This window comes from Epinephelus lanceolatus, chromosome 2, assembly GCF_041903045.1.
Source record: "Epinephelus lanceolatus isolate andai-2023 chromosome 2, ASM4190304v1, whole genome shotgun sequence".
Lineage (NCBI taxonomy): Eukaryota > Metazoa > Chordata > Actinopteri > Perciformes > Serranidae > Epinephelus > Epinephelus lanceolatus.
The window spans coordinates 28,806,329-28,832,160 of NC_135735.1; the positions used below are offsets into that span (position 1 = coordinate 28,806,329).

General features: G+C 43.0%; 1 protein-coding gene across 1 annotated transcript in view; it reads right to left on the reverse strand.

Moving 5' to 3' along the window:
• Nucleotides 1–21,426, reverse strand: part of mafa (MAF bZIP transcription factor a) — an 80,682-nt gene extending 59,256 nt beyond the window's left edge. The window contains exons 1-2 of the mRNA XM_033621824.2: nucleotides 20,313–21,426; nucleotides 11,845–11,911 (exon numbers count right to left, since the gene is read on the reverse strand). Of these exons, the coding sequence (XP_033477715.1) occupies nucleotides 11,884–11,911; nucleotides 20,313–21,280 (996 nt within the window). The 5' untranslated portion in view covers nucleotides 21,281–21,426 and the 3' untranslated portion in view covers nucleotides 11,845–11,883. The remainder of the gene's footprint in view (nucleotides 1–11,844; nucleotides 11,912–20,312) is intronic.
• Between the last annotated feature and the right edge of the window lie 4,406 nt (nucleotides 21,427–25,832).

Sequence of the window (25,832 nt, forward strand, 5' to 3'; positions counted from 1 at the left end):
TAAAAAGGAAATTAAATGATTCGTGGAAGTCTATGAGGTGGATGAAGCACTGGTAGGTTGTTAACATGGAAAAATCTGGTCTTTCTGTGTGTATGCCTGCATGTCTGAGTGTGCCTGTGTGTGTGCGCGCACATGCACGTGTATGTATATGTGTGTGTGACAGAAGGTTCCGGGGCTGCTGTGTGCAGTACCGGCTGGCAGGGTGGCTGTCAGAATGGCCCTGTTTCCTGTGTCAGCTCTAAAATAGGTCCAAACACAGCAGAGATGCACGACACACTCTGGCTATTTACAGCACTCACACAGTGTGTGCGCAGGATGCTGCCAAGTGTATGGAACCAGACGCACTCTGCGTTGTACTGTTTATGCTCTCAGACTGTACAAAAAAAAAAGATGTATTTACTTTGAAAAACATACAATACGACAGGCAAAGAAGGAGGAATAGTCTTAAAATGAAAGGCAGAGATGGTTGATGTCCTTTTGTGGGATGTTTTTCGCATCACATCAAAATGTGTGAGTGTGAGTCAGTGTGTACACGCCCTTGACCCCTCCATATGTAGGTGTTGTGAGAGTCTCGTGTACGGTAAGGGCGCTGTGCCCTGCTTATGTCACTGCACCCACCTCCTGTTCACTGGAACGTCGCCCTCTGTGTGTCCGTGACAACCACCAAACCTCCCAAATGACGCAGACATACTGCCACCTTGCCATCTCGCTCTGAGCATGCCCAGTAAAACCTTCCATGTGCGCACAGAGGTAAACAGGTTCAGCACGTAGGAGTAGGTTATTCCACAAATCTGTGATCATATTTCCAATCAGTGGTCACACCTCTACATGATCTTGTGTCTTCATTTGTATCCTTGTTTCAATTTTTTTCATAGTGACACGAGCTGATGGTGGCAGTTTGGATCTGAAAAAACAGTAGCAGATCAGGGATAGATGCCAATATTTTTAAGCACTGGCTCCACTGGCCACCAGGCCCCTACGTTTCATGACGAAAGTACATTTTTGGTGTCCCAAATGTAAGCTTATAAAAAAAATAGCCTACAGAAAAGGCACTTAAATGCAACTTAACACAGTATTCCTTAACTTTGACACTTAAGAAATGAAAAGACATTAACAAAATAAAAATATCTTTGCTTGCTAGCGCTATAAAAAGAAAGACATGATTGATGATTGATTTTAGGAATAAAATCTTTGTTAACTGCTTTAAGATGTAAAACATTTTTTAATCAGTACATACAGTTTCTGTAAAAAAGTACAAGTACCTCAGAACTGGAGTAAATGTACCTGGATACTTTCATCTGTCACCAAAGTGTCTCTAATTCCAAACTCAAAGTGACTCAGCTGAAGTACTTTAGCACATTTTTTTTAATGTCATCTTGCTTGTTCCTCTGAACATACACTCTTATTCCTGCTGTATTTAACTCTGTTAGTTGTTAGCTCTATTAGCTCCGTTAGCCAAACACACCACAGTCCTCAACTGCCTGCTGGCTGCTAACTGCTAACAGCTACCTAGCTTTCCTCCCAGTGAATTTGTGTGTGATGGCAAAGACATGACCTGCCCTAATTTCCCTCTGACAGGCTGGTACTTGTTGCCTCATTGGTTGGGTTGGGTTGGTTAGGTTAAAGCAAGAGGACTGAGATTGGTTAGGGTTAGGGTAAGAATTTCAGGGTAAGCCAGTCGGAGGCAGAGTAATGCAGGTTATGGTTATGCAAATTCACCACCTCCCAGTGACAGTAACTATAGACTACTAACATTAGAAGATGTGCTCCATTGTAGTCAGTGCTGTATTCAGTTTATTTGCTCAGTGATAATTTTACATATATACATAAAAAAATCACAGATGCTGCCTCTAGTGTTCAACGCAAGGAAGTGCATTTTTTATGGATGGATAGAAACCTGATAGAAACTACCTGTAGTTGTGGGGGAGAGGCAGATTTTGTCCATTTTTGGCTATCCAGTAGTTTGGAATATGCACTTGGAACATTAATGGGACAAAAACAGGACCTGCCAGGTATGTGGCATGTTTTGTGAAATATTTAATTTAAAAGACGTATCAACAGCTGAATGACGATCTGACTGTGTATAATGTATAACCATATTTTAGCAGAATACCATTACTCAGATTCACAGTGTGTTCAGACTAGATAAACAAGTTATTTCTAATCATACAAACTCACTGAAATGAAGAAAATAGCCTGTTAACCAGTTAGCAGCCTGTTAACTAAGCTAGCACACTTGTCATATAGTCTCTCCGAAATCCACTGCAAAAGTTCAATTTTTTTAACGTACTTGAGGCAATTTCCGGATGGAAATATTACAGAAGGCAGGAGTTTCACACGCACATACATAAGTGGAAACAAGGTGTTAGTCTCGAGCCCTAGCCATCTGTTGAGGAGTACCGTTGAACTAAAAGGTGCAAATGAGGTGCAAGGTGCAAATGAATCATTAGTTCCATGAATTTGTGGAACTAATGTGTTGGCAAAGTCTTGCAGTATGTTTTTCTTTATTTAAATTTTATTTCAACAGGTAATCTCATTGGGACACGTGGTCCAATTCTCACCACTGACAGGGGACATCTGGTGGCCACAGCCAGGGATTGGCACAGAGATCAAGGCCGTATAGAAACTAAGGCTGATGTGTTGATAGATCAATACCTTTGCTATTTGCTAATGAGTGGATCCTGCAGCTTTGGATACTTTTATAACAGCTATGTCCTGGAAACCAGGCTACCTGACACATTGTGTCATTACCCAACACAGACACAGTCATCCATAACCACCACTGACCATTTCCTAGCACACTTGTTTATGTTAAGCAGCAGAAAGTCTGTCAGCTGTCGCATCTCATCAGCTACACAGAAGTGTCAACAGTTTGACCTCAACAACTCCACCACAGACTGTACATGAGGAACTGAGCGATTATCTCGTGAGAAATTTGTGTATCTCAAGTGTCATAGTAGATACACAGTTTAACTGTCTCTTTAATGTTAGAATTCTTAGCTGCTGGCTTCCCAAAGATCTACCTTATTAAGGGAGGCACCCAGTCACAAACAAGACTGACTCAAGTCAGTTTTAATGTAGGCTTGTGGGAAACAGTCCGGACACGGATTTGACGTAATCTTGTGGCCGCTCTGTTTTGAGAAGTTCCACCCCCACTGTTCCCAACCAACGCACCCTTTACCTGATCAAGAGTCACTCGTATCTAACAGGCTTACATTTTTGCAAAATGCCTCGTCTGTCGTGACGCTCTGACCAAATTAGTTCAACAGTTTGTAATTGCATGCTTGTCCACTACCTCTGTGATGTTTTATCTGCTGCTATTTTTAGTTTCGCAAGTAACCCCCATTACTGGAGACACAATAACATTAAGTTTCGGTCCCTGTTTAGTTTCGCTTCGCTGCTCGCCCACATGTTCTCGAGTGTGCGCTCCTTCTCCTCTTCCACTCTTTTGTTAAGTGTTTTTTTATATCAAAATTTCCATCCCTGGTTTCAATTAAGAAGCCGATCTCTTAATGACTGTCTCTCGAGTGAGGTGAGAAAAAGAGAACGAAAGACGCCTAAAAACCGAAACATATTTTGTGAGTGTATACAGTAAAAACTACATGCGTGCACAGGCACACACACACAGCAGGTGCCTTTCCCAAAATACACTGGGAGAACATATAAGAAATATAACAAAGCTGAGCCAATGCCCTTTCAGAATCTTTGCACTGTCCATCGGCCGACCTGTGTGTGCATGTTTATGTCTGTGTGTGTGTGTGAGCGTTTGCATCTGTAGTGTTTGTGTAGGAGCAAATGAAAGGAACTTGTTGAAGAGGAGGCGGCTGTATGATAGCAGCTATCAGCGCACACTGTGTCAGTTTTCAGTCATGAGGACCTTTTATGCATACTGGTTGAAGGAGAGGAGGAGGAGAAGGAGGAGGAGACTTATCTAGAAACTGATAAGACAGCTCAGGCCTTTCTCAAATTATACCAAAATTATTTTAATTGCTTGAGAGAGCGGCAAAGCTTTGAATTGCATCTCCCTGTTTCTCTTTGCCTGCATCAATTCCTGTGTCTGTCATGATCCTGCCCCATATGGCTCCCCTCCCCTCCCCTGCTGACTCGCTTCACCTCATTGTCTATCAAGTTCTCCCCAAAAATATCTTTTTATATACTTGAAACTGTCATACTATATCGGGGGGCTGCTGGTGAGCGTGTGTGAGTGCTTATTTCTGTCAGTGTTTTATGTGTGTGTACCGCTGTGTGTGCTCGGAGCGTGTTAATATACAGAGGTCACAGGGTCGATGTTTAACACCCAGGCACTATATGACCAAGCTTTGAACCAGAAAAGTGAACTGAGAAATCTTGTCGTAGTTGATTTGTGTGTGTGTGTGTGTGTGTGTGTGTGTGTGTCTCCACGCATGTCTTGTGTGCACTTGTGCTCCATGAACCAGAGAGCTCGGGTCAGATGCCTCCAGTGTTGGGCTTAAAGCTGCTTTGAATGGGCCAGGCTGTGCTCATCTTCTGTCTAATCTTCCTGCTCTGGTGAGTGTAGGGAGGAGGAGAAAAAAAAATCCATAGTCTTTTCATCCTCCTGTGACCACTGTGCCTGTGAGACAGCAGCCGTGGGAATGGAGATGGATACAGGCAGCCCTGCCTCTGACCTCCCTCTACTCCAACACAAGGGTGGAGATAAACAGGGCCACAAGGATCGCTAACATCTTTCTTTCTCAGGCACACACACAGACGCACGCACACACACTCATACCGACACATACACACAACGGCACAGACATCTCATTAAAGCAATAGTAGGTGAATGTTGCAACAGCAGTGTGCCACTGGGAGAGAGGTCTATTAGGGATACTATCAAGAGACGGGGAGAAGGAAATGAGAGTTTCCTGTGTGCATCTAATTCTGGTATGGCATATGTGTTTGACGAATGTCTAATTTTGACCCAGAGATCCGGCCTGAGGAGACAGCATTATTGGCTGAATCATTATAATAATGCAGTGACTAGAGAGTTGATAAAATAAATATCTAGTACCCAAAGCGTGAGTGTGTGTGTCAGAGAAAAAGAGACTTGTTCGCGTGCGATTCTGTGTGTACGTCCAAGTGCGAGAAAGACAGCAGAAACAGACGGCCTGAGAGAGGCGACGGCAGGCAGTTCATCCTAAATTACTCTTCCCTCCTCTCTGTTTCCTGGGGATTTTGGAGTGATACTCCCCTCTTGCTCCCTCGCTCCCTCAGCTGTCACAACCCGTCACCACAACTATTCCACTTCAGCCGCAGGGATGGAGGGAAAGCTTTGTCCCTCTCCATCACCCTCCTTTCACATCCCTCTCTGTAATGGTAGTTGTGGCACACTGGGTTGTATATTGAGAATGCATTTGCTGCTGTGACCTATTGGTTTAAGGACACAACAGGAAACTAGCAGTGTTTTTTGCTAATTACTCAAATTGGAAAGTAAACATGGAGCCATTCCTTTGGTCATGGCTAGGTTTCATAGAGATGCATGTGTCTTATTATGGTTTGTCAGGGGTCATTAGTGTAATCCAAGCAGACAGAAGTTTATACTGAGAGAAGTGCGCCATAGTATTCTCTTTCTGTTTGTCTTTTTTTTCATCTTCTTTTTTTTTTAGTATCTATATGCAGCCGCTTCCGATAATGTCATCCTACACTGCTCTCCGCTGCTTGCAACCAGAGACTATCAGCTGTGAACTCATCGCTCTCCTTTAATGGCCAGGTCGCAGCGAGAGAGAGGGGAAAAAAAACCCTAAGAGCATTGCAAAGCACTGAAGATGTTGTATATGTCCAATAGAGAGACTGTGAGAGAGAAAAGACAGTTTCCTTAGTTCTGAGATGGAGCGAGCAAACCGGGACTGTGGGTCTCTTGTTTTCTGTTTTTGTCTCTGCCACAACATTCTTTCCCAGGGGTCACACACCCTTCCAAGGCAACAAAAAGACGACAGTGAGGTGACCGGCCGAGTTCACAGCTCGGCCTGGCCCACCGTGCATGTGTGGACACTTAAGAGAGTAACCTCGCGACACGTGGCCATTAACGGAACGTGCCTCCTCAAGTGCAGTGGTGACATGCGGAGAGTGTGCCGCTCCTCCAGCCTCCACTCACTACATTATGTCTGCAGAGAGCCCTCCCTCTGCCAGGTCTCTGAGGCCATGTACTCTCCGAGGGTGACACTACCCAAACTCTGTAATTATAAAACGCAAAGAGCATTCCTCAGCCTGGTTAGCCAGAACTATGAGAGAGAGGGACAAATATTTACCCCCCTCCGCCCGCTCCCTCTGTTCCTCCTCCTTTAACTCGCCCCCACCCCAATAATTTAACAGTAAGAGCAACTCAGCCTTGTAAACACAATAGTTATGTCTGCGCTCAAAGATCCATGAAGCAGACATGCAGGCTCCACTACCCCTGCAGCTACTACTAATACAGGCTCCTCTCCTCTGCTTCCTCACATCACCCTCTTACATTTCTGTTACCACTCCAAAAAAGCCAAAGTTTGGGTGCCTTGACATTCTTTCAGAACATTTTATTCATTTATAGATCAAATGCAGAATGACAGAAACTCAATGGGATATTTACAGCAGTGTACATTTTGTACTGTGTCAGATTTGAATTTTTCTTTGTCACTGGACACAGTGACAGTGAACAGTAAAAAAAAAAAAAAAAAAAAGCCCACTCTATATAACTATAACTTTGTATTTCTCTTCCCTATCAATATTTATTCTCACATGCTGTGTATTCAGTCTGTTGAGGCTGCAGCAGACCCTCTGGGAATCCATTGCCTGCCAATGTTGTCAAACCAAAACACTTGGCACAAATAATGCTTGGGATAAAGTGCAGTGCAGTACAAAATAAAATTAAGCACACTACCTCTGCACACTTCTCTATAAAGTTATGCTTTCTTGTCTGCATGAGGAAAAGATCCAGACATTTTTTAACACACAAATACATACATGCAAATCAGAAACATGCTGCACATGATTCAGCACAAAGCTGAAATCAATAACTAAGTGAGGTGTCAGACATACCAGCAAATTAAAGAAGTGTTGACCTTAATAAAAATCTGTATGGTTATTAATGTGATACCAAATATTGTTTTAATTGTCTGAGCCAAGCTAGCGAAACATAAGCCTCGCCGCAGCAGAGCGCCGGCCACACAACAGAGGACATGTGTATGTGTCTGAGACATGTATTAATAGGATACTCCACCAGACTGTTTGTCTTAACACTTTGTAAACAGCGCGATGATATCTCGGGCTTTAATTCCTGTGTCTGTGCATGCATTATGGTGATCCTGTTTTGATTAGACACCCTAACTCATTTTAATTAAACACATAAAACAGAGAACAGCAACTTTTGGTGCAAGCGTCTGACGGCGAGAAAGCGAGAGAATCGTCTCGGAGGCTATTTGTGTTTGATGTTAACGGGCAAGCACAATGCATTAAGCCTGGAATGTAAGTAATGTGCACTTAGACATAGAGCCCCAGCCACACTGAGTGGACAGCATCGTTTAATGTGCTGCAATAACTCTGTTAGGCTGCTGCTTCTCATTGCCTCTCTTTAACCCTGCGTCTTCTCTATATCTCTTCCTATTGTCACCTCTCTGTATACGTTTCTTAAATGGTGCGCCGGTGTGAAAGATGAAAGATGAGCGAGGACACTGCAGGTCTCTTTGGAGCTATTTACTCTGTAGCATTCTGTCTCCCTCTGGTCCTGTTTGTCTGAGCAAAGCAAGAGACTGAAAATACTCCAGAAACATTTGATATGATGCAGCGGTGCTGGCTGACTTTTATTCTTGCTGTAAAAATAAAATACTGAAACATGTTTTGATTCAAGAGTGGAGCTGAACTCTATCAGTATAAATGCAGGCCCAGGCCTCCACAGAGGACCCGCAGCCTGGGTGAATGACTGTGAGAGCTGCTGTATGGCAGGATGAAGTGTGTTCATTTCCTTATTTATTGACTCACTTGCTTTTCTCTGAGTGTTTGAAATTAATAACAGCCAGCAGAAATCAGACAGAGGGATGAAAATCAGCACTTTCCCCGCAGTGAAGCCATTCATCAAGCTAACGAGGGGGAGAATAGGAGTGGAGGAGGAGAGGAGGGGAAAAGTGACGTTTGGAGAGGGAGCAGAGAGCGGGGAGGGAAGCAGGTGCAGTGTGAGGCGGGGGGGGGGGTTGGGGAGAGGGAAAGTGACGTTGGGCACAGAGGCGATGAGAAAGAAGCTAAGTTTGTTTGGGAGGAGGAGGAGAGTCATTTGGAGGATAGCAGGGCAGACAGAAGAGGAGGAGCTGCGTGTCACTCTAAAAAAGAAGGGTAGAGATAGAAAGAAAGACAAGTTTGACATTGGAGTATAAATAGAGAGGGAGGAGAGAAACAGAGAACACAGACAGTTTCTTCTGGACTGAATGACTGAGGGATTGGCACGGAGATCAAGGCCGTATAGAAACTAAGGATGATGTGTTGATATGCATGTGCCTTCGCTAATTGCTAATGAGTGGCTCCTGCAGCTTTAGATACTTTTATAACGGCTACGTCCACAATGACTGCAGGACTGTGCAAGTGGCAATCTCCCCAAACAATCAGCAAACTACCAGCGATAATGCCACACGATGATGAGGCTTGAGGCAGATGCAATACAGAGCTCGCGTTGGTTGTCTCCAACAGTAGTATTTTACTCCCCTTTCTTTCACTGATGGGTGATGATGGGCCTGCCCTCTCCTCAAAGCCTTCGCCCTTGCGATGGCTCGGTCCCACGCTGCTCCGCCTCCCCCGACAGTCCACCAGAGACCCAACAGTATCTCACACCCAGAGCAGGGCTGACTAAGCACTTACTGCTGAGCCTCTCTTCTCAGAGCGAGAGAGGAGCGCCATGCTGAGAACTCTGCCACGGGAAAATAATTAGCAAAGTGGAGCTCTGCCCAAACACACTGGGCTAAATCTAGTACCACTTCACATACAAATGCAGCCATAAATCTCTCCCTGTCTTGCTTTCTTTCTCTCTTTCTTCCTTTCTTTCTTTGCACGGAAAGTATCATTCTCACAATCAGGAGTAAAATATGAGTTTCTTGTTTATGTTTATGCTGAGCCATTTGAATTTAATCAAGCGTAATACGAATGATATCTCCAGTGATTGTGGCGACCACTGAGTACAGTCTTCCCAGTGAAAGCTACAAGCTGCTTGGCGATCCTTCTTTGAGTCGTTTCAAGCTGAGAAACTTGTGCTAGGTGCCATGTGGTGACGCAAACTGTGCCCATCTCACTGTACATGGATATCAGTATTTTTAACTTTAAAGTTAGACCCCACTGTCTTTGGTCACCAAGGCTAAATATAGTCACCTCCTCCTGAGCAGTCTCCAGTTTCTCACTCCTTTCCGAGAGGCAGGTGGAGCAGAGAGGAGTTTGGAGGGGTGGGTGGGGAGGAGGGAGAGCACCCAGTCTTGAATAAATCATCCCTCGACTTTTGACCCATATGGAGCAGGAGGTTGTTTTTGTACTTGTGCGCTGCCTCCCCCCTTCTCTCCGTGGCCTCTTCACCCCTCCTCTTTCTCATTCATTTTCTCCTCCACATGACAGGTCAATCTGGATCGATTTCATCTGCCCTCCATGACTGAGACCAACATCCTGGCACCCAGAAATAGAGCTCTCTGTGATAGAAGAGCCTCCGACCAAGCGTCACCGTTAGCACGCAGCTCGGAGAAGGGCTGAGCGAGAGAGAGGGGGAGCGGAACTATTTTGAAAACATTCGCAAGACATAATTTACTGCGCTGATGAACTACACTGATGTCAGGAGGCAAAAGACATGGGAAAGGGATCGTCGTGACGACTGTGGGCGACACTGTTTTAGAAAGTTTCACCTACACCCCTTGCCACATGGTTGGTGGCCTTGCCTACCTGTTACAGTATGCTTATGTGCTCACACACACATTGAGATGCACACACAAACACACACAAGCCTGCTTCCCCAATCTATATTTGCTCTCAGCTCTCTTTCTCACAGCCTCTTTCACACACTTACTGTGCATATACACACACCTGGTGTTTTATCTTTGTCAGCATATTCTGGGTCCTTCAACTCCCTGCTGGGCTCTGAACTCCAGTGTCTCTTTGCATGGCAAACCCCTGAGGTGCGCCTGCCTTCATAACACACACACACACACACACACACACACACACAAGCACACACACTAGTCGCAGGTGAGACACACTGGCACTCTCATACCAACGTTAACCTCTCTTTATCTTCTTGCCATCCCAACATCTCACAGTGTAAATACATTTGTGCCTGGAAAATTCTTTCTCTCCTGCGTGTGTTGGGTGGAGGTGCAGTGACACAGTGTCCTGGTGGTGTCTAGGCAGTCCAGGCCGGAGTCAGGACACTCTTTCCCCAGGCAAGGACACGGAGACCTGGCTCTCCGTCTCCATCACTCAGCCTGTCCTCCTGGAGCTACGTGGCCAGACTGCTCATCACCCTCCCCCCTTCCTCCTCATATGCATGGATTTGCATAAAACAAAGACATGGCTCTGCCTGCAACGTCTGCCTCGGTTGAAACCGCTAAGAGCGGGATCGACCAGACCACACCGCATGCAGCCCCTCTAAGCTCGGCTGGCAGGTTGTCAGAGCGCAACATCAGTATAGCGCAGCGGCGTGGCAAGGGAACCGAGATTTACGAGGCTGACTAAGATAGACACCCTCATGGTTTTCCACTTTCATTCGTTTAACATCCGTTCCCTTGGCATTGTTTATATTCTACACCCCTTAGCAGTGAGCAGAGGGCACCTAATTCACAGTGATGACGTGGGAGGAGAATCAGAGCACTTAAAACACTTCATCTAAAGATGATTTGTCCTTGTCTTCCCTGATGGCTTTTGTCCTGCTTCCCCTCCTGAAGTTAAGTGGAGCTGGAGAAAGGCCAGCTACTGATCCCACGGCCCACTTAGACACAATCAAGTAAATAACACTAGATACAAGCACATGAACACACACACACACACACTCACACACATACATACATACATGCATTCCACCTCACCAAGGTGCGCAGTCATGAAGCTCAAACCTCATCCGTATGTGTCATGACCAAGCACATCATGGTGTTTGCTATGGAACAATCAGCGAAGCCATTACAGGAACAATTGGCTTTGCAATATACATTTGCCCAGTTTCCCCTCTGTCTCTGTGAATTGATTTCAGGAGTAGAAGCTTATTCTTCACTCTGCCTCTCTCCTGCTGTCCGACACTCTCTGTTTTTCCTCTCTGCCTTTTTCCACACCAAAATCCGAACATGTGATTTACATCTGAATGAGTGGCTATAATGTGCTGGTTGTGCTGTTGATCCAGGACGACTGCAAACGTCATATCTGTGCTCTGTGTGTGTGTGTGGATTTAAATTAGGTGGGAAAATGCGTGCAGTACTCGGCAAACTTATGGCACACGTGTGATAGGGAGAGATGTTTTAGAGACAGATATTGGCAACATAAAGAAGGTGTGTGCTCTTTAGCATATGAATAGGGCCTGACAATCTATGGTGCATTATGGATCCATTATGGAGGCCGTACAGACACATGTACTGTGTGGTATAAAACACTCAGTATTATACGTGGTGACTGTCTCCTCTCTATTTAATACCAGAGTCTAATATTAATGAATAATTAATATGGATTTCATTGTGTAGGCGCATAATAGGAAACAACATGACCAGTAATTCTGTACATTATAATTACGTTTGCTATTATTTGTACAGCTGTTTTACAAGTCTGACTTCACTCACTGTTTTGAAGTTGAAATTACAGGCAGGAGAAAAACAAAAGCTGAGAGAGATGAAGTAAAAGGTGTTTTACCTCAGAGAGCCAAGGGCACGGAGGATTGGGGGCTTGAAATCACAGATGGAGGAATTTTCTCGATGACCTAAAGGAGCAGATAAGATTGGACAAACACACATAAGAATAGATAAATGAATATCAAAGGCAAAGCCACGTGTCGTCTCCGTCTCCACCTCCTCTGTTTCTCCCACTGCGTGTGTCACTCTCTGCCACCCCGTCAGACACACACACGCACACAGGCGCATGCAAAACAATCACAAAGAAACAAGTAGATCCGTTCCGAGCGAGATTCACTCTCACCTCGTCTGTCTGGCGAAACACAGTACATGTATCATAGTAAGCGTTTGATGCGGAGGGAAATGTAAAAATTTGCATGCAAATAGATTCTACAGGCAGAACCCATGCATCAAAACACTGTAACCACAAGAGACAAAACTAAAATATCTAAGCATACAGTGTGCCGTCACACAGAAAAGGCAAAAGAGTTCCACGCCGAGGCCTTTACTCCTGCTCATCTCATTAAATTACATAATTAATTGTTCCAAAAGGCAGGGAATTTATCATGCAGACACAAAAAAACTATGTTGTGTGCCTTCCCTACACTCTCATAAGCACCCCCCCCTTAAAGCACACACAAGTAAGCATGTTGCTGCAGGCAGGTCCAAACACACTTATTCATATTCCCTATAAATGTTGTTACACAAGTGAAAACATTAGCTTAGCTCTTAGCTCTGTGCACGGCTGCCAAGCAGGGTCCCTTTAAAACGCTGTGGAAAATGACAGTTGTGGAAATACTTTGCCCATACAGTACACTGCAGTGAAGGAAATTTTAAATCATTGGATTTTCAAATAAATGCCACATAACTCAGCTCTACGGAGAATATAGAACCTGAAGCGATGGATGCAGCTTTATGATGATAGTGCCACAGCATTAAAAAAGTCATCTACATCACAAAGTTTAAACTTTCATTAGTGTGTCATGTCAGATTCTTAAAAACTATGTTAACAGAGACGAAACTGCAAGAACTCACTGGAAAAAGGCATAAACGACCTTGCAGTAACAAATACTCGAGAGCTGGATCAAGAATACTTTCCATGCAGAAACAAATTGCTGAATATTGATCATTGTTCTTCTCTGTAAATGACTGAACCCTCATTGGTTTTGTTTCTCATGTGCATCACTCTGCTTCATTAAAAGCACATCTTAATAAAAACAAAATGTAACTTCAAATGCCAGACATATACCTGAAGTTTTTATTTTGAAATCTGGAAACCGTCTGCTACTTTGAAAGACTACAACCCCTCCTACATTTTTTTTTTTTTTTTTACTCTGTCACCTTCTGTGCAATGGGACTGCTGAGAGATGGTGTTGCATTTATTTAAGTCACAGCCTCTTGGTTTGGGTCCATTTACAGACATATAAAATTACCCCAGCAAGTCCCGACCACCTCATTACCAACATAACCTGCAGCCAGTCTTTCAAGGACAACTCTCTAATGACACCGCACGCATCCGCTTAATGTCTATTTGAAGCACGCCGAGACTTTCTGCCACAAAGAAAGAGAAAGAAATGTATAGAAAGAGTAAAGTGTGCTCTGATAAAATAAGCTGCTTAATTGATCCCCGATGTCGGTTTAATACTGAAGGAGTGAGTGTGTCTGTACTGTACTTTTTTTTGGTTTCTGTATCTGCTGTGAGTCTGGTCACATTTGCAGATGTGGCTGCCACCTGGTTGTGCTGAGACACCTGACTGCTGTTACTGTGCTCTGTCTGCATTGCTCTGTTATGAACGCATAAATAATCAGAAAGGTTGTGATTCATCATAGTGAAAAATAATCTTGGAAAATCCTGACTTTATGAAACACATTCAGTTACATGATGATGAATTAAAAAAGAGACAATGTGGCCCTGTAATCGGCTTCGAACATGTTTAACCACAGGTGTAGATTGCACACATTCAGAACATCCACCTCCAATAAAAATATAAAAGTAGCAAAGGGCTGTGATTTTGATGAAATTTAAGACATTTTCAACATAAATTGATGCAGAAACGGCAAAAATTGGTGCATAAGAATTCACCCAAAGGCAGGAAAGTGTTTGACACTTAGCATTTCCTGGGTGAGGATCCCCAAACAACCCATTTCATTTGTGTCCCCCTTAGTCTTAAAATGAAACTTATACCCTTCCTTAACAAAAGGACCGGTGTGTTTCAAGGGCTTCAACTCTTGCAACTATTAAAGGGATAGAAATAAAATAAAATTGAGGCAAACGTCGTGCAAAAGTAAACTTTTCATCAGAAGTGCACACTGCCCTGACTGTAACAGTGTGACAAAAAACAGGATCTGAATTTAAACCCTTTCAGATGTATAAACATGAAATCAGTTTTTACTTTGCCAACTTCTTTTTTTTTTTTTTAAGTAGGAAAATAAGCAAGTGGAAAATATAAAAAGCAGATCCAAATTTTACATTTTTCCAATTTTGGATTAATTGCACTACGAGAGAGATTAATAAAAAAATATTTTCTTGAAAAATCAAAACTGTAATTGTTGGTATTTTTAGATGTTATAAGTTCTTTTATCTTTGATTAAAGTGTAAACTTCAGACTGACACTTAAGAGTCCCAGTTTAGCACTCCCATCCTGACTCAGTGCATATTAATAGCAGGAACAATGACTTTTACTTAAGCACCACTCGTTGTTTCGTCGTGTCTCTGCAACACTCACAATGCAATCCCCGAACGATGTGGGTGTGAGAATAAACTGAGCTGCTGTCATAGCCGCCACCAACACTACCGGACGGTGCCAATTACACTGCTATGATTAGTTAAACCACTACACAGGCTGACTTACTTTTATCATCCCTATTTCCACTCAGCAGTGACTCGGTGCCTTTTTCTGTTCGGCTACTTGAAATGAAAAAGGGGGGAACTGTCTGGCAGCGTGAAACTAAACCTGCCTGGCTGCAGCCAAGTGTTCTACATATTTTTAGGTAACACTTGGGCTGAACGCATTGAAGTACATAAACGCCTTTTGTGGATTTAAAGCTATCATGTATGAGTCATCAACTGGGAGCTGAGTTATTTGAACACATTACCTAATGATAATATTTTTACACACACACACACACACCAAAAAAAAAACAAGGGGCGCTTCTACTAAAAGTTATTTTTGTGTTAAACTCATTAGAGGTTGTTCTAATCCTCAGAAACATACTTGTGTAATAATAAAAAATAAAAGTATGCTACGAGTGTAACTCTCTATGACACTGATGAAATACAGGAAATGGGTAAAAAAAAAAAAAAATAGCAGTGAGTAGTCTTGAATTTACTGTGTACTGTACCATGTCGGATGTGCATGTACATCTTATTCAGTGGGCTCTGGGCAGAGGAAATGAGCTTGAGCTCCCCAGGGCAGGGATTACTCTAATGACTTTGAGAGCAGCCTTGTGCACTGTAACTTTTGACCTCTGCTCATCCTCTTCTCCAAAAGACGACAAGACACACGCACACCCACGGACACCTACTCGCACACTTACACACACTCGCACACATATTATCCACACAGGCACTAATCGACCTCGCGCACACGCCGCCGTGAGTTAAGAGATGCAGAATCACACACACACAAACAGCAACACAACAGATCCTCTCCAGGCCCTTCCTCTGGCACCATCTAAAGCCTGGAAGAATCCAGACCCCCAACCAGCTCTTATTTTTGGGTCTGTCAACTGGCGTACTGCTACTTGAGTGAACACTGTGCTGCATCTCATGCTGTCAGCCCTGCATAGTGCCAACGTTCCATATGAGTGCATCATTGGAAAATCGATAGATTTATCACTTACATAACCATTGCGCACTGGTGCCACAATATAACAGGAAACATCTTTTGCAAATCAGATCTGTCTTCACGCAAATGTCATTTCGCTCGGAGACTGAAGTATTCAAATCATATAAATGCCAGAGAAACACAAGGAGCGTCATGCTGTGAGACAAAAAGCTGGGGCAAATCTATGCAGGGCCATTTATTGTTTGCTTGTGCATGTGTGTTTGTGCTGGCGAGTGTGTTTTCATTGCTAGTGCGTGGACATTAGAGGTCTAACTGGTCTATCCCAATAAGGAAACAATCAAAATAAACAAGCTAAAGAGTCTAACAGGGCAGCCTTACACAGAAACCAAATTTTCATTTTTGACATGCCACTCTAAACACATCAAAAAACCCACCACACAAATGCACAGCCTTCAGAGAAGAGAAGCCTAACTCCAAAATAAAGACAAAAAAATCTCTTTGAAATGGCAAGTACAGAGACATGTTCTTTAAAAGGGGGGAAGTGCAAATAATTACCCTCCCTGAAGTCACTCAATACATTTTTGCGGTTAATCTGAAATATCAAAATATAGCAGCGCGACTGCTTAGATCAAATAGATGTAATTAGATAAATTGAGGAAGAAGGAGAACGGCTTGGCTGTAAATTGCGTGGTGTGTGCATGCTAAGACCCAACACTGGCACAGCTGCACAGAGCTGCACTCACGATTTATCATCTCTACATCGCAAGAGCCAGTGGCCCACACCACTATTAATCATCAGCAAAATCATTTAATTCAGCCCAAGCCCGACTATTGTCTCAGTCTCTCCCCTCACTCTGGGCAAATCAGCCACCACAGCAGCAGCACGCACCTCAGAGGAAATCACACACAACAGAGTGGGATACAAGTGTTGGGTTTAAACTGGCTCTTTCCCTTTTTTTTTTGTTGACGAGCTGTGCTGCACATCATCCCTGGCAGATGGTGCAGAAGATGCCTTTTTTTTTTTTTTTTGTTAATTTAATGAGTATAAAATGTATAACTGCAAACACTACTGTTCATAGTGTAGAATAACAGTTGATCAGTCAGTGCTTTGTTAACACACTGACAGTGTGCTTAATTGTTATGAAAGGTGTCCTTTGTGTATATCTTCTTGCTCCTAGCTGAGCAGATTCAAAGTGTGGCCAAGTTGCAAAAAGCTGACAAATCCAGACTGAGACTGTCCTGAGAAACCTTAGTGTTTCTTCAAAGGGGGATTTGGCACATGGGTCTTCCTGTTTCAACAAACAAATTGTTCTGGAACAGTGAAACAAGATGCCTACAAGGCTATTCCTCGTCCCAGAACTTAGAAAAGAACTTTCTTCCTCTTGTGTTTCAGAAAAGTGGCCTTTTCGCTCCGTGCAGCAGCACAGTGTAAAAGTTATGTCGAAAGAAGACAAAATGAGACGTCTAAACACCCACTGAAATGCACCGCTGGGTGCAGTGGCACTCAGCCTCTCTCTGCCCATGCACTGCAGCCGCTGACTTACATTGGCACCTTCTCCAGCGCCCCCTCACATGCCTGACATGACTGTGCCCTCGCTGCACCCCCACCTCCGTCCCCCCTCTCTCTGCGACAGCATGTCTGCAGCAGGCCCACTGACAAACAGGATAAAGCGGGGTGAAATTGGGAAAGCCAAACGATGACAGGCTAATGACAGTGAGCACACAGTGTCCGAAAAACATCACACACCACACACACACACGCGCACACACATCAGGAAGCAGGCAATGTAAAAAAGGACAAATGGACGGTGCAAATATAGAACATGCAGAGCCACAAGAAATTCACAGAGATGTCATCCTTACATACTGTCCTTCAAGGAACACACACACACTCATACACACATTCACACCTATTTAGGTTAATGCATATGCACACAAAGAGAGAGGAAGAGGAAGAGAGGGACACACACATGCACTCATCACAAGCGATATTCTACAGTAAAATTGACAATGTAATTATATTCTACAAAACCACACTGGGCTGCTCCCGTGATAAAATATAAAGATGTTTCCCTAATTTATTGACCAAAATAATTTAAATAAGATTCTATTTTATTCATAATGATTTGATTGTAAAGGTGGTTTAGAATGGAGATGGAGTTGGAAACAAAAATGGCAATAAATTAGATTTCAGTCAATGTTTTAGGATCATTATGGTGTGTAAAAGTTTTTTTTTCATGCACAGGTAATTTGGGGATTTTTAAGAAAATATCTACAACCTGAATCAGACAGTAGCAAAGAGCTAAAGCCAAATATGGGCTACAGCTTATCTTAATCTGTGGTTGCATCAACTTCTGTGTAACCCCAGACTCGTTCAATGCAGCACTCGGGTCAAAATGGAAAAAGTGTCTCGACCTAAGTTGCTCTTCATGTTTTATCCTGCTATCTACATTTATGAATCACTGCTGTTCAAAAAGATGCTTGTGATGCGTTCAGGGTGATCCGTTATTAAATTGGCGTTAGAGCAAAACATATTCAAAAGGGCGACAGCAGCAAATGTAACCAGTGTTAATATGTAGTGCAGCAAATCTCCATCACGCTTTGATTCTAGTTTCACTCTGCTTCAGTCACCAAAAGTCAAAATTCTCAGGACACGTCAAAAGAAAAGTGAGAAACTTATTGAAGACAATTACATACATTTATTGCATATCATTTAATTGTATGAAATGAAAAAAAAACGAGCACATATGAACATCACATATGGTTAGTGAGTGAAATAATTTTGCACAGCAAAATATATATATATACTATATATAAGATGAAAGATTAATTAACATATTCTCAAGATTTATTGGCGAATGGTACTCCCTCGTTTTTGTACATGCAGGGTGTCAATCCCTGACCAATCTAAACAATGTCCAGACATTATTGATTATAATTAATATTATTGCTTTGCAAATATTGAGTTCGTTTAAGACAAAACAACAGTCTCTCCTGAACTGATAATAAAGTGTGAAAATGTTACGATTAAGTCGCAACAGGATGTCAAACTTTTCTTCTTATGATGTGGAGATACTAACTTTATTTTTCTTTAACATCCACATGATGACAGGCGAGATTTTTTTTTAGTGCATTCCGGTCCAAAATAATCGGTGAAGACACATTTCCACAAAAAAAGAAAAAAAAGAAAAAAAAAGAAGCATGGCAATTTTTACTTTGACTTCTCCAACAATACTTTTTTTTGAAATACAATATTGAAATGTGTGCTGGAGACCAGTGGAGCTCTCACACTTGTGTTTGAAGCACATGCTGCAGAAGCGCTGTTTATGCACTGCACAATACTGCTCATTGTATAAACTGGAGCCGAGCCAACGTCTCTACAAAATACTTTTGTGCAGCAATCTCCTTATTAATTATCCTAGTCATCTCTGTGCCTCAACCTGTGGCACGGTATCTTTTGCAACTTATAAAACTTTGTACTTAAATTACGCTTTCTAAAAAAAATGACTCAAAGGTTGTCAAAATACAGAGAGGAATATCTTTAAATAACAATATAGGCTTGAAGCAACAGACTAAAAACTTCCAGGGGGAGAAAGAGAGTGGGATCGGTGGTTTCCTTTAATAGTGGAGTCTTTTTTCTGTTCCCCCCCTCGCACCATGCAGGATCCCCGCCGATCAACTTCCATCAGGAATGCATAAGCGCATTCACTGCAGTCTAATGACAGCCGATGGTGGTGCACTTCAACACAGCTGAAATGAACTTGTATAGATTACAAGAGGAGAAGGGTGGGGGTGGGGGTGGTGGTGGTGGTGGTGGTGGTGGTGGGGAGGGTAGGTGGGGAAGTCCTGTCACTTTTTTGCTGCTGTCCCAAAAAAGTGAGGAAGGCCATAAATGAAGTATGAATGCCATGCTGGAGTCAGTCATCCGACAAGAAGGACATCTTCAAGCACAGTAAAGAAAAAAAAACCATACATGTCCAGCATGCAGGGAAGTTCAATAAGACATCTCTTTTTAAAAACAATGAATAGTTTGTAATGAATATAGTCTTTTTTTCTTGCTCAACACAAAAAAAGAAACAAGCATGAGATGAGGTGGCGTCGCAATCCTCCAAGTTTGGCAGACACAAAAAAGGGGGAAAAAAGAAAAAAAAAGACCAAAAACATTTTGTCGATGGATGCAGTTTGGACAGGAATCTGTACACTGAATTCAAAGTAAAAATGATGTAAAAAGGGGCAAGTGGGTGAGCTTGAGAGCAGCATACTCAGTGCCTGCGTGCACACCTCGTATGGGCTACTGCAGCTGTGAAAGTTGGATCAACTTTCCAGAAATCATATTTTACGCAAAACACTGCAAATCTAATGAACAACGATGAAAAATAAAAATCTTGACAGACAGGCTATGCATAGGATACTGAGTATGATAGCAAAAAAAAAAAAAGGTAGATGAAAGTTTTCTGAATATGCCTCTCCAAAATTTAAGAAAAAAAAAACGGATGACAAAAGCTCTCCAAATCTAAAAAACAGTCGCAGACGTTTTCAGAAAAATGTATAAAATAAAAAAAATGACAAATTAGTTCTTGGTCTAGTAGGCATTTGTGCCAAATGAAAAAAAGAAAAGTTTCATAATGAAAACTTTTGTAAGCGGGGTGAGTTACCCATCTGATTTTTTTTTTTTTTTTTTCACGATAATGTCGAGACTCACATGAAAAACTCCGGGGATGAAGGGTTGTTGTCACTGCTGGATCCATTTTCTCTGAAGCCGTTGCTGATGAGCTTCTCATACTTTTCTTTGTACGCGTCCCTCTCTCGGACCAGCCTGGAGATCTCCTGCTTTAGGTGATCGACCTGCTGGATGAGTTGCGTCTTCTCCCCCTCCAGGACGTGCCGCTGCTGGACCCGCTTGAACCGGCAGGATTGCGCGTAGCCTCTGTTCTTTAGGGTCCTCCTCTTCTGTTTCAATCTGATCACTTCTTCCTTGCTGACCCCCCGTAGCTGCCGGTTGAGCTCCCGCACTGACATGGTGACCAGCTGCTCGTCCGAAAACCGGTCATCCAAGCGCATGTGTTGGTGAATTGTCCCAGAAGTGCCGTTGGACTGGACGCCGGGCGCCTGGTGGTGGCTGCTGCTGTGGTGGTGATGGTGGTGGTGGTGGTGCTGCCCTCCGTTCTGCGCGGCTGCCGCAGCGATGACTGCCGACACCACCGCCGCGGCGGAGCCCATCTCTTCCCCGGCCATGGTGCCTGCTGCTCCGGCTGCTCCAGCAAACTGCTGTCCCCTGGCGTAGCCATCGAAAGACTGTAGCTGGTGACTGCTGTTGATCAGCGCCTCGACTGCGTCTTCGGGGCTGAAGCCCAGCGCCTCTGGATTCAACTGCTGTTGATAACCGGACATCCAGTAGAAATCCTCTATGTGTGTCTTCTGCTCGCTCCCCGAGCCCGGACTGGGCGCCGAGAAGCTTGGGGAAGGGGGCACCGAGCTGCACGGCGTGCTCATCGGGGTGGAAGACAAGGATCCCCCGGCGATAAGGCGACTGCACTGGCTGATGTTGCGATCGGGCTCCACCGGCTCCTTTTTCACTTCAAACTTCATCAGATCGAAGTCATTAACATATTCCATGGCCAGGGGACTGGTGGGCAGGTCGGAGTTGCTCATTGCCAGCTCTGATGCCATCCTCTTGCTGCTGACAGTCCTCCAAGTGGGGTGAAGAGCAGCTGTCAAACTGGGCTGGTTGGGAAGAGCGTGAGCCAGTTTGATTTTTTAAGCGTTTGTCTTGAAAGTGAAAAATGAGGCTTTACAGCGTCCTTTTTTTGCAGCCGCGGACTTGCAGGCGTGTGAGAGGAGTTTGTCTTTGCAGAGTCTATTGCACAGACACACCAGTGCCGCGCGCACGAGTAGCGGAGTCCTTTTTCAGCATGTGAAATTCGGCGGTTTTGTATTTCAAACATTTAACACTTTACGGTTTCTTCGCTAATACATTGCGCAAGCGGAGAGGAAGGAGAGCCGAGGAAAGTGAGGGGAGTGCACGCAGCCTCGCACGTTACAAGGCGCTGACTGGTGGGGCGATTTTTTAGAGGGATCACACAGCAGATGAGTTTAAGAGCATTGTAGCCGCCCTGACGTCAGGCTGGTAAAAGGAAATTGACTCGGACGAAGAGCCAATAGGGTCGCACACTCCGAGAGCTAATTAACATATTAGTAGCCTGCAGAAACAAAACTTTTCGCAACTGTCAAAGGCCATCAGCTGACTGTCAGCTGGGACACACACTCTTAACTCTTTGATTACTGCTGCTGTAATTTATTCAGCCCTTTAATGTGGAGCAACAATTTGTCCCAGTTTGATTTGGTTTGATTTCAGAGGCACAAGGTGAAGTGTGCATGCTGTAAAGTCATTTACATCAGAGTCTTCATGCAGAAAACAGAGGCAACTAACATAACAGACAGACAGACAGATAGATAGATAGATAGATAGATAGATTTTTACACATTTTTTAACATCTACAACATCTCATAACTGCTCATTTTCTATTTTATTTAATATTTATTTAACTGTGCTCACATGCTGCTGAATTTTCCAGGTTATACATCTTTATTTTCTCTTTTTAAAGCATCATATTCACTTTTGTTTCTCTCTCACACACAAAAAAACCCCACTTGCACTCATAAAGCACATCTAATATTTGTTACACAACAGAACAAACAACTAAATAAAACACAAGTGCCTTATGTGGACCATGTTAAGTGGTAACTCCAGAGACAATTGACCAAAAATATGAGAGGTTGGGATTGAGGAGATTTGTCATGCCCCTGCGCACCATAATAAAACTCAACACTGCCACCTTTTGGACACGACCGCGCATGGGATTCCCCTTTCAGTCACTGTAGCAGTGCACACACATTTCAAAGAATAAAAGATGTTTCAAAGGGATGGGAAACGTGGTGTTTTTGCAGCACACGCTCAAATTAAGTGTGTGTGTATGTCTTGTGAATTTTAAAGGAGTTATGTAAAGAAGTCAAAGCAGGGTGGAGGAAGTGGTGCCAGTGGGAAGTGAATGCCAGTGAACCCAATGTTCCATCCAAACTGATATTATGTCCCACAGCCATAAAAGTCACTTTATCTAAGCGCTGGCCTAGGCGTTGCTGCGGAGTCATATAAAGCGCTCTCGTACATTGCACTTTATCTCAGTTCAGAGGTCTCCTACTTTGAATTGACTCGTGTACAGCAGTAACATACGGCAGGCTAGGGAGTCCAAGTTTCCATATCACTGTGTGTCCTGTGTAGTTAGGGGATCATAATGGACATCAAACTCTATTTTGTCCACACTTTAAATATTCTGTGATGTTAGCTGGAGGATACAGAGACCCTTGTGTTGCTTTTTAATTTCATTTTCATTTCACACATGTACAGAACAGTTAAGTTCACTGCCAGTGTGAAGTGATACTAACACATGTGGTTTCAGCAGACTGGCCAGTGAGTGTTAGTTATGCTTCTGATATAGAGCCACCTTATGCTAATTCAGTTTAGCTTGTTAGCCTGGATTCATCAACAAGGATGACATTACTTTAGATTGGGATTCATACTATTAAATAGTGTTGTACTCATGATTATGACCAGTTTTGGAAGCTCTTGGTCTTGTCTCAGACTCGACCGCATCTTCACTCAGTCTTGTCTCAGTCTCACACAAAGAGGACTCAGGATGTTATTTCAAGACTTTCATAAATAGAGACGGTCAAGTTGATTTCATCTCCTTAGTGTTGGTGTTTTGTTGCTCATAACAATAAAACAAAGGTAAAATCCAACATAAATTCACCTCTGCAGGGCCTTTTGATTATTTCATCAAGACCTTTCTCATGGTGCACATATACATACACACATATGTACAGTATGGCAATAAAGAAGGCGTATGGGGAGGAAATATTTGTTTTCTGTAGGTGTTTTTATGGCAATGTGAATCTTTCACATCAATTTAAGGAGTGCCTATAGTTCACATGTTCCACATTTTATCATGTGTGTCATGCATGTTAGGTGTTCTTGAGAGAACAACACTACCCTAAAGTTTCAGTTTCCTATTGTATGTGCATTAATGTCAAAATGCAATTAAGCGATGACACATGGCAGTTTACTCATTCAATAATAATGCAATTTCTTTGGGAAAACAGTGATGTAAGGCTAGACTAAAACTCTGTCTCGCTAGCCAGTTGGAGTTTTGATTCTTTTTTTTTTTGTGGCCTCTCCTGACATGGTGCTGACAAATAACCATTTCTTTCCTGTGACAAAAGCCTATAATCATAGTCTGCCTTTCTCTCTCCCTCCAAGTGTATGATCTCATCGTTGCGACGGTGTGTATTTTTAGATTCCTGGGTGCACACTATTTAATGATAGGCCAAATCAGTCACGTCCCCGACTGCCAAAAGCTGTGGAAGATGATCCTGCCAATCAGCCAGACATTTTCATAACCATAAGGAGTTCAACACTTTCGCTATGGTTGTCCAAAACTGTCGTTAAGATAGCATCTTTCAGCTTCCTCTGTTTTACATTAAGTGGAAACACTCTATTTTTCAGCCTGTCTTTCTGTTTTGTGTGGCGGTGTGATGTCATAACTGCTGTGGTACGTGTACAAAGACACTGACAGATGCTGTGTCCTAACAGATACATGTTTTAATACAGAATTAAATGTTATCAGTGTTTCTCTGATACATATGTAGCAGACAGGTAGGGAAAATGAAGTCAACCAAACACACAAGTATCCATATATTCCAGTAAAGGCCTAAATGAATGTTAGTTAATACAGCGCTGTGCGTGTGGCTCAAACCAAACTCAAATAGAACCCTATTGTTTCTATTTCCATTCTGTTGCCTTGTCATCTGTTTGGGCTTACCTGTTCATGGGAAGGCACAGCAGTGGCCCGTTCCCTGGGGTACGGCCACAGCAGAGCGAGACTAATACACAAACGAAGGGAGAGCTCATTAGTCATGACAGAAGAAAGTGGCGGACCTAATTTAGTTGCTTTTGTGCCTTTGAAGTTATTGATGATGCAGAGCTGAGAGAGGGATCTACATGGAGAGGAATCTGGCCACTGTGAGGAGAACTTATCAAACCAGGGAGGAGGAAGTGACGAGAGATGAAGAGCAGCGAGGGTTGTTTGAGATGTGAAACGTTAAAATATTGTTAAAAGGGTTAAGACTTTTTAGTAATTTGTAAAACTGAAGATTTTCTGGAACCATAGCAACCACATTAAACAAAAGAGAGGGTATGTTAGAGCACTGCAGCAAATGTGGCGCTCTCATAGTCATTGCTGATCAGGTTTGGGGGCCTTACCTTTGCAAAGATCAGAATTACTAAGTCAGAGTTAACACAAGCTTTTTACAGTGTGATTTCAAGTGTATTTAAATCCCTTTGTCGAGTGTTAGACTGACTAATGACAAATTATCACCTGGCGTTGCCTTGATATTTTGATCAGAATCAGAATCTCTTTATTGTCATTGTACGAGTACAACGAAATTGAGGTAGCAGCTCTCAGATTCAGTGCAATAAAGGTATAAGTTAAAAACAAGGCAGCAAAACAACAGCTATAGAAATATGATAAAAAAAAGAAGCTATAAATAAGAAATAAGAAATATCACTAAACTGTACAAAACAAATTACACTAGTGTACAGATTTGCAAATACAAAATCTTAACAGGCTTTCTATTGATACTACAAGATGGCTTCTGGTTTTGTTTTAGAATGTTGTAGGGTCTGTCAGTGGTGTCTGTCCTTGATATTAATAGTATACTGTTAGGACGGTAAGTCTTTTTTTGTACCCTGTTTTTAGGTAATGTGTAAATAAGGTGCCAGAGTGCACATAAAGCATCAAAAATAGAGCTAGTTTATCAAAAAAAAAGTTCTAGTGGAGGATTCCAAATATCCTCAAATCCTAGAGACGCCCCTGCATACACCCAATGTGTGTGGTGCTGCTGCGACTGGATTTGCCTTGTGGCAAAGATGAGTGAGGACAGCAAACGCTTAAAGGTTGAAAACAGGCAAGTTATTAATAGGCCGACTGATAAGTATTCATACATATATATAACATATATATTGTTCATTCATTAACTGGCCCCTGGTCTCCTGTCATTTTGCAAAAGCATGTTAAGTATCCTCTTTTTAAGTGATCAGGGCCGAATTGTAATGTTCCCGTTGCACACTTCCAAACTCAGACACACGCTCCTGATCAGTAGCTCAGTG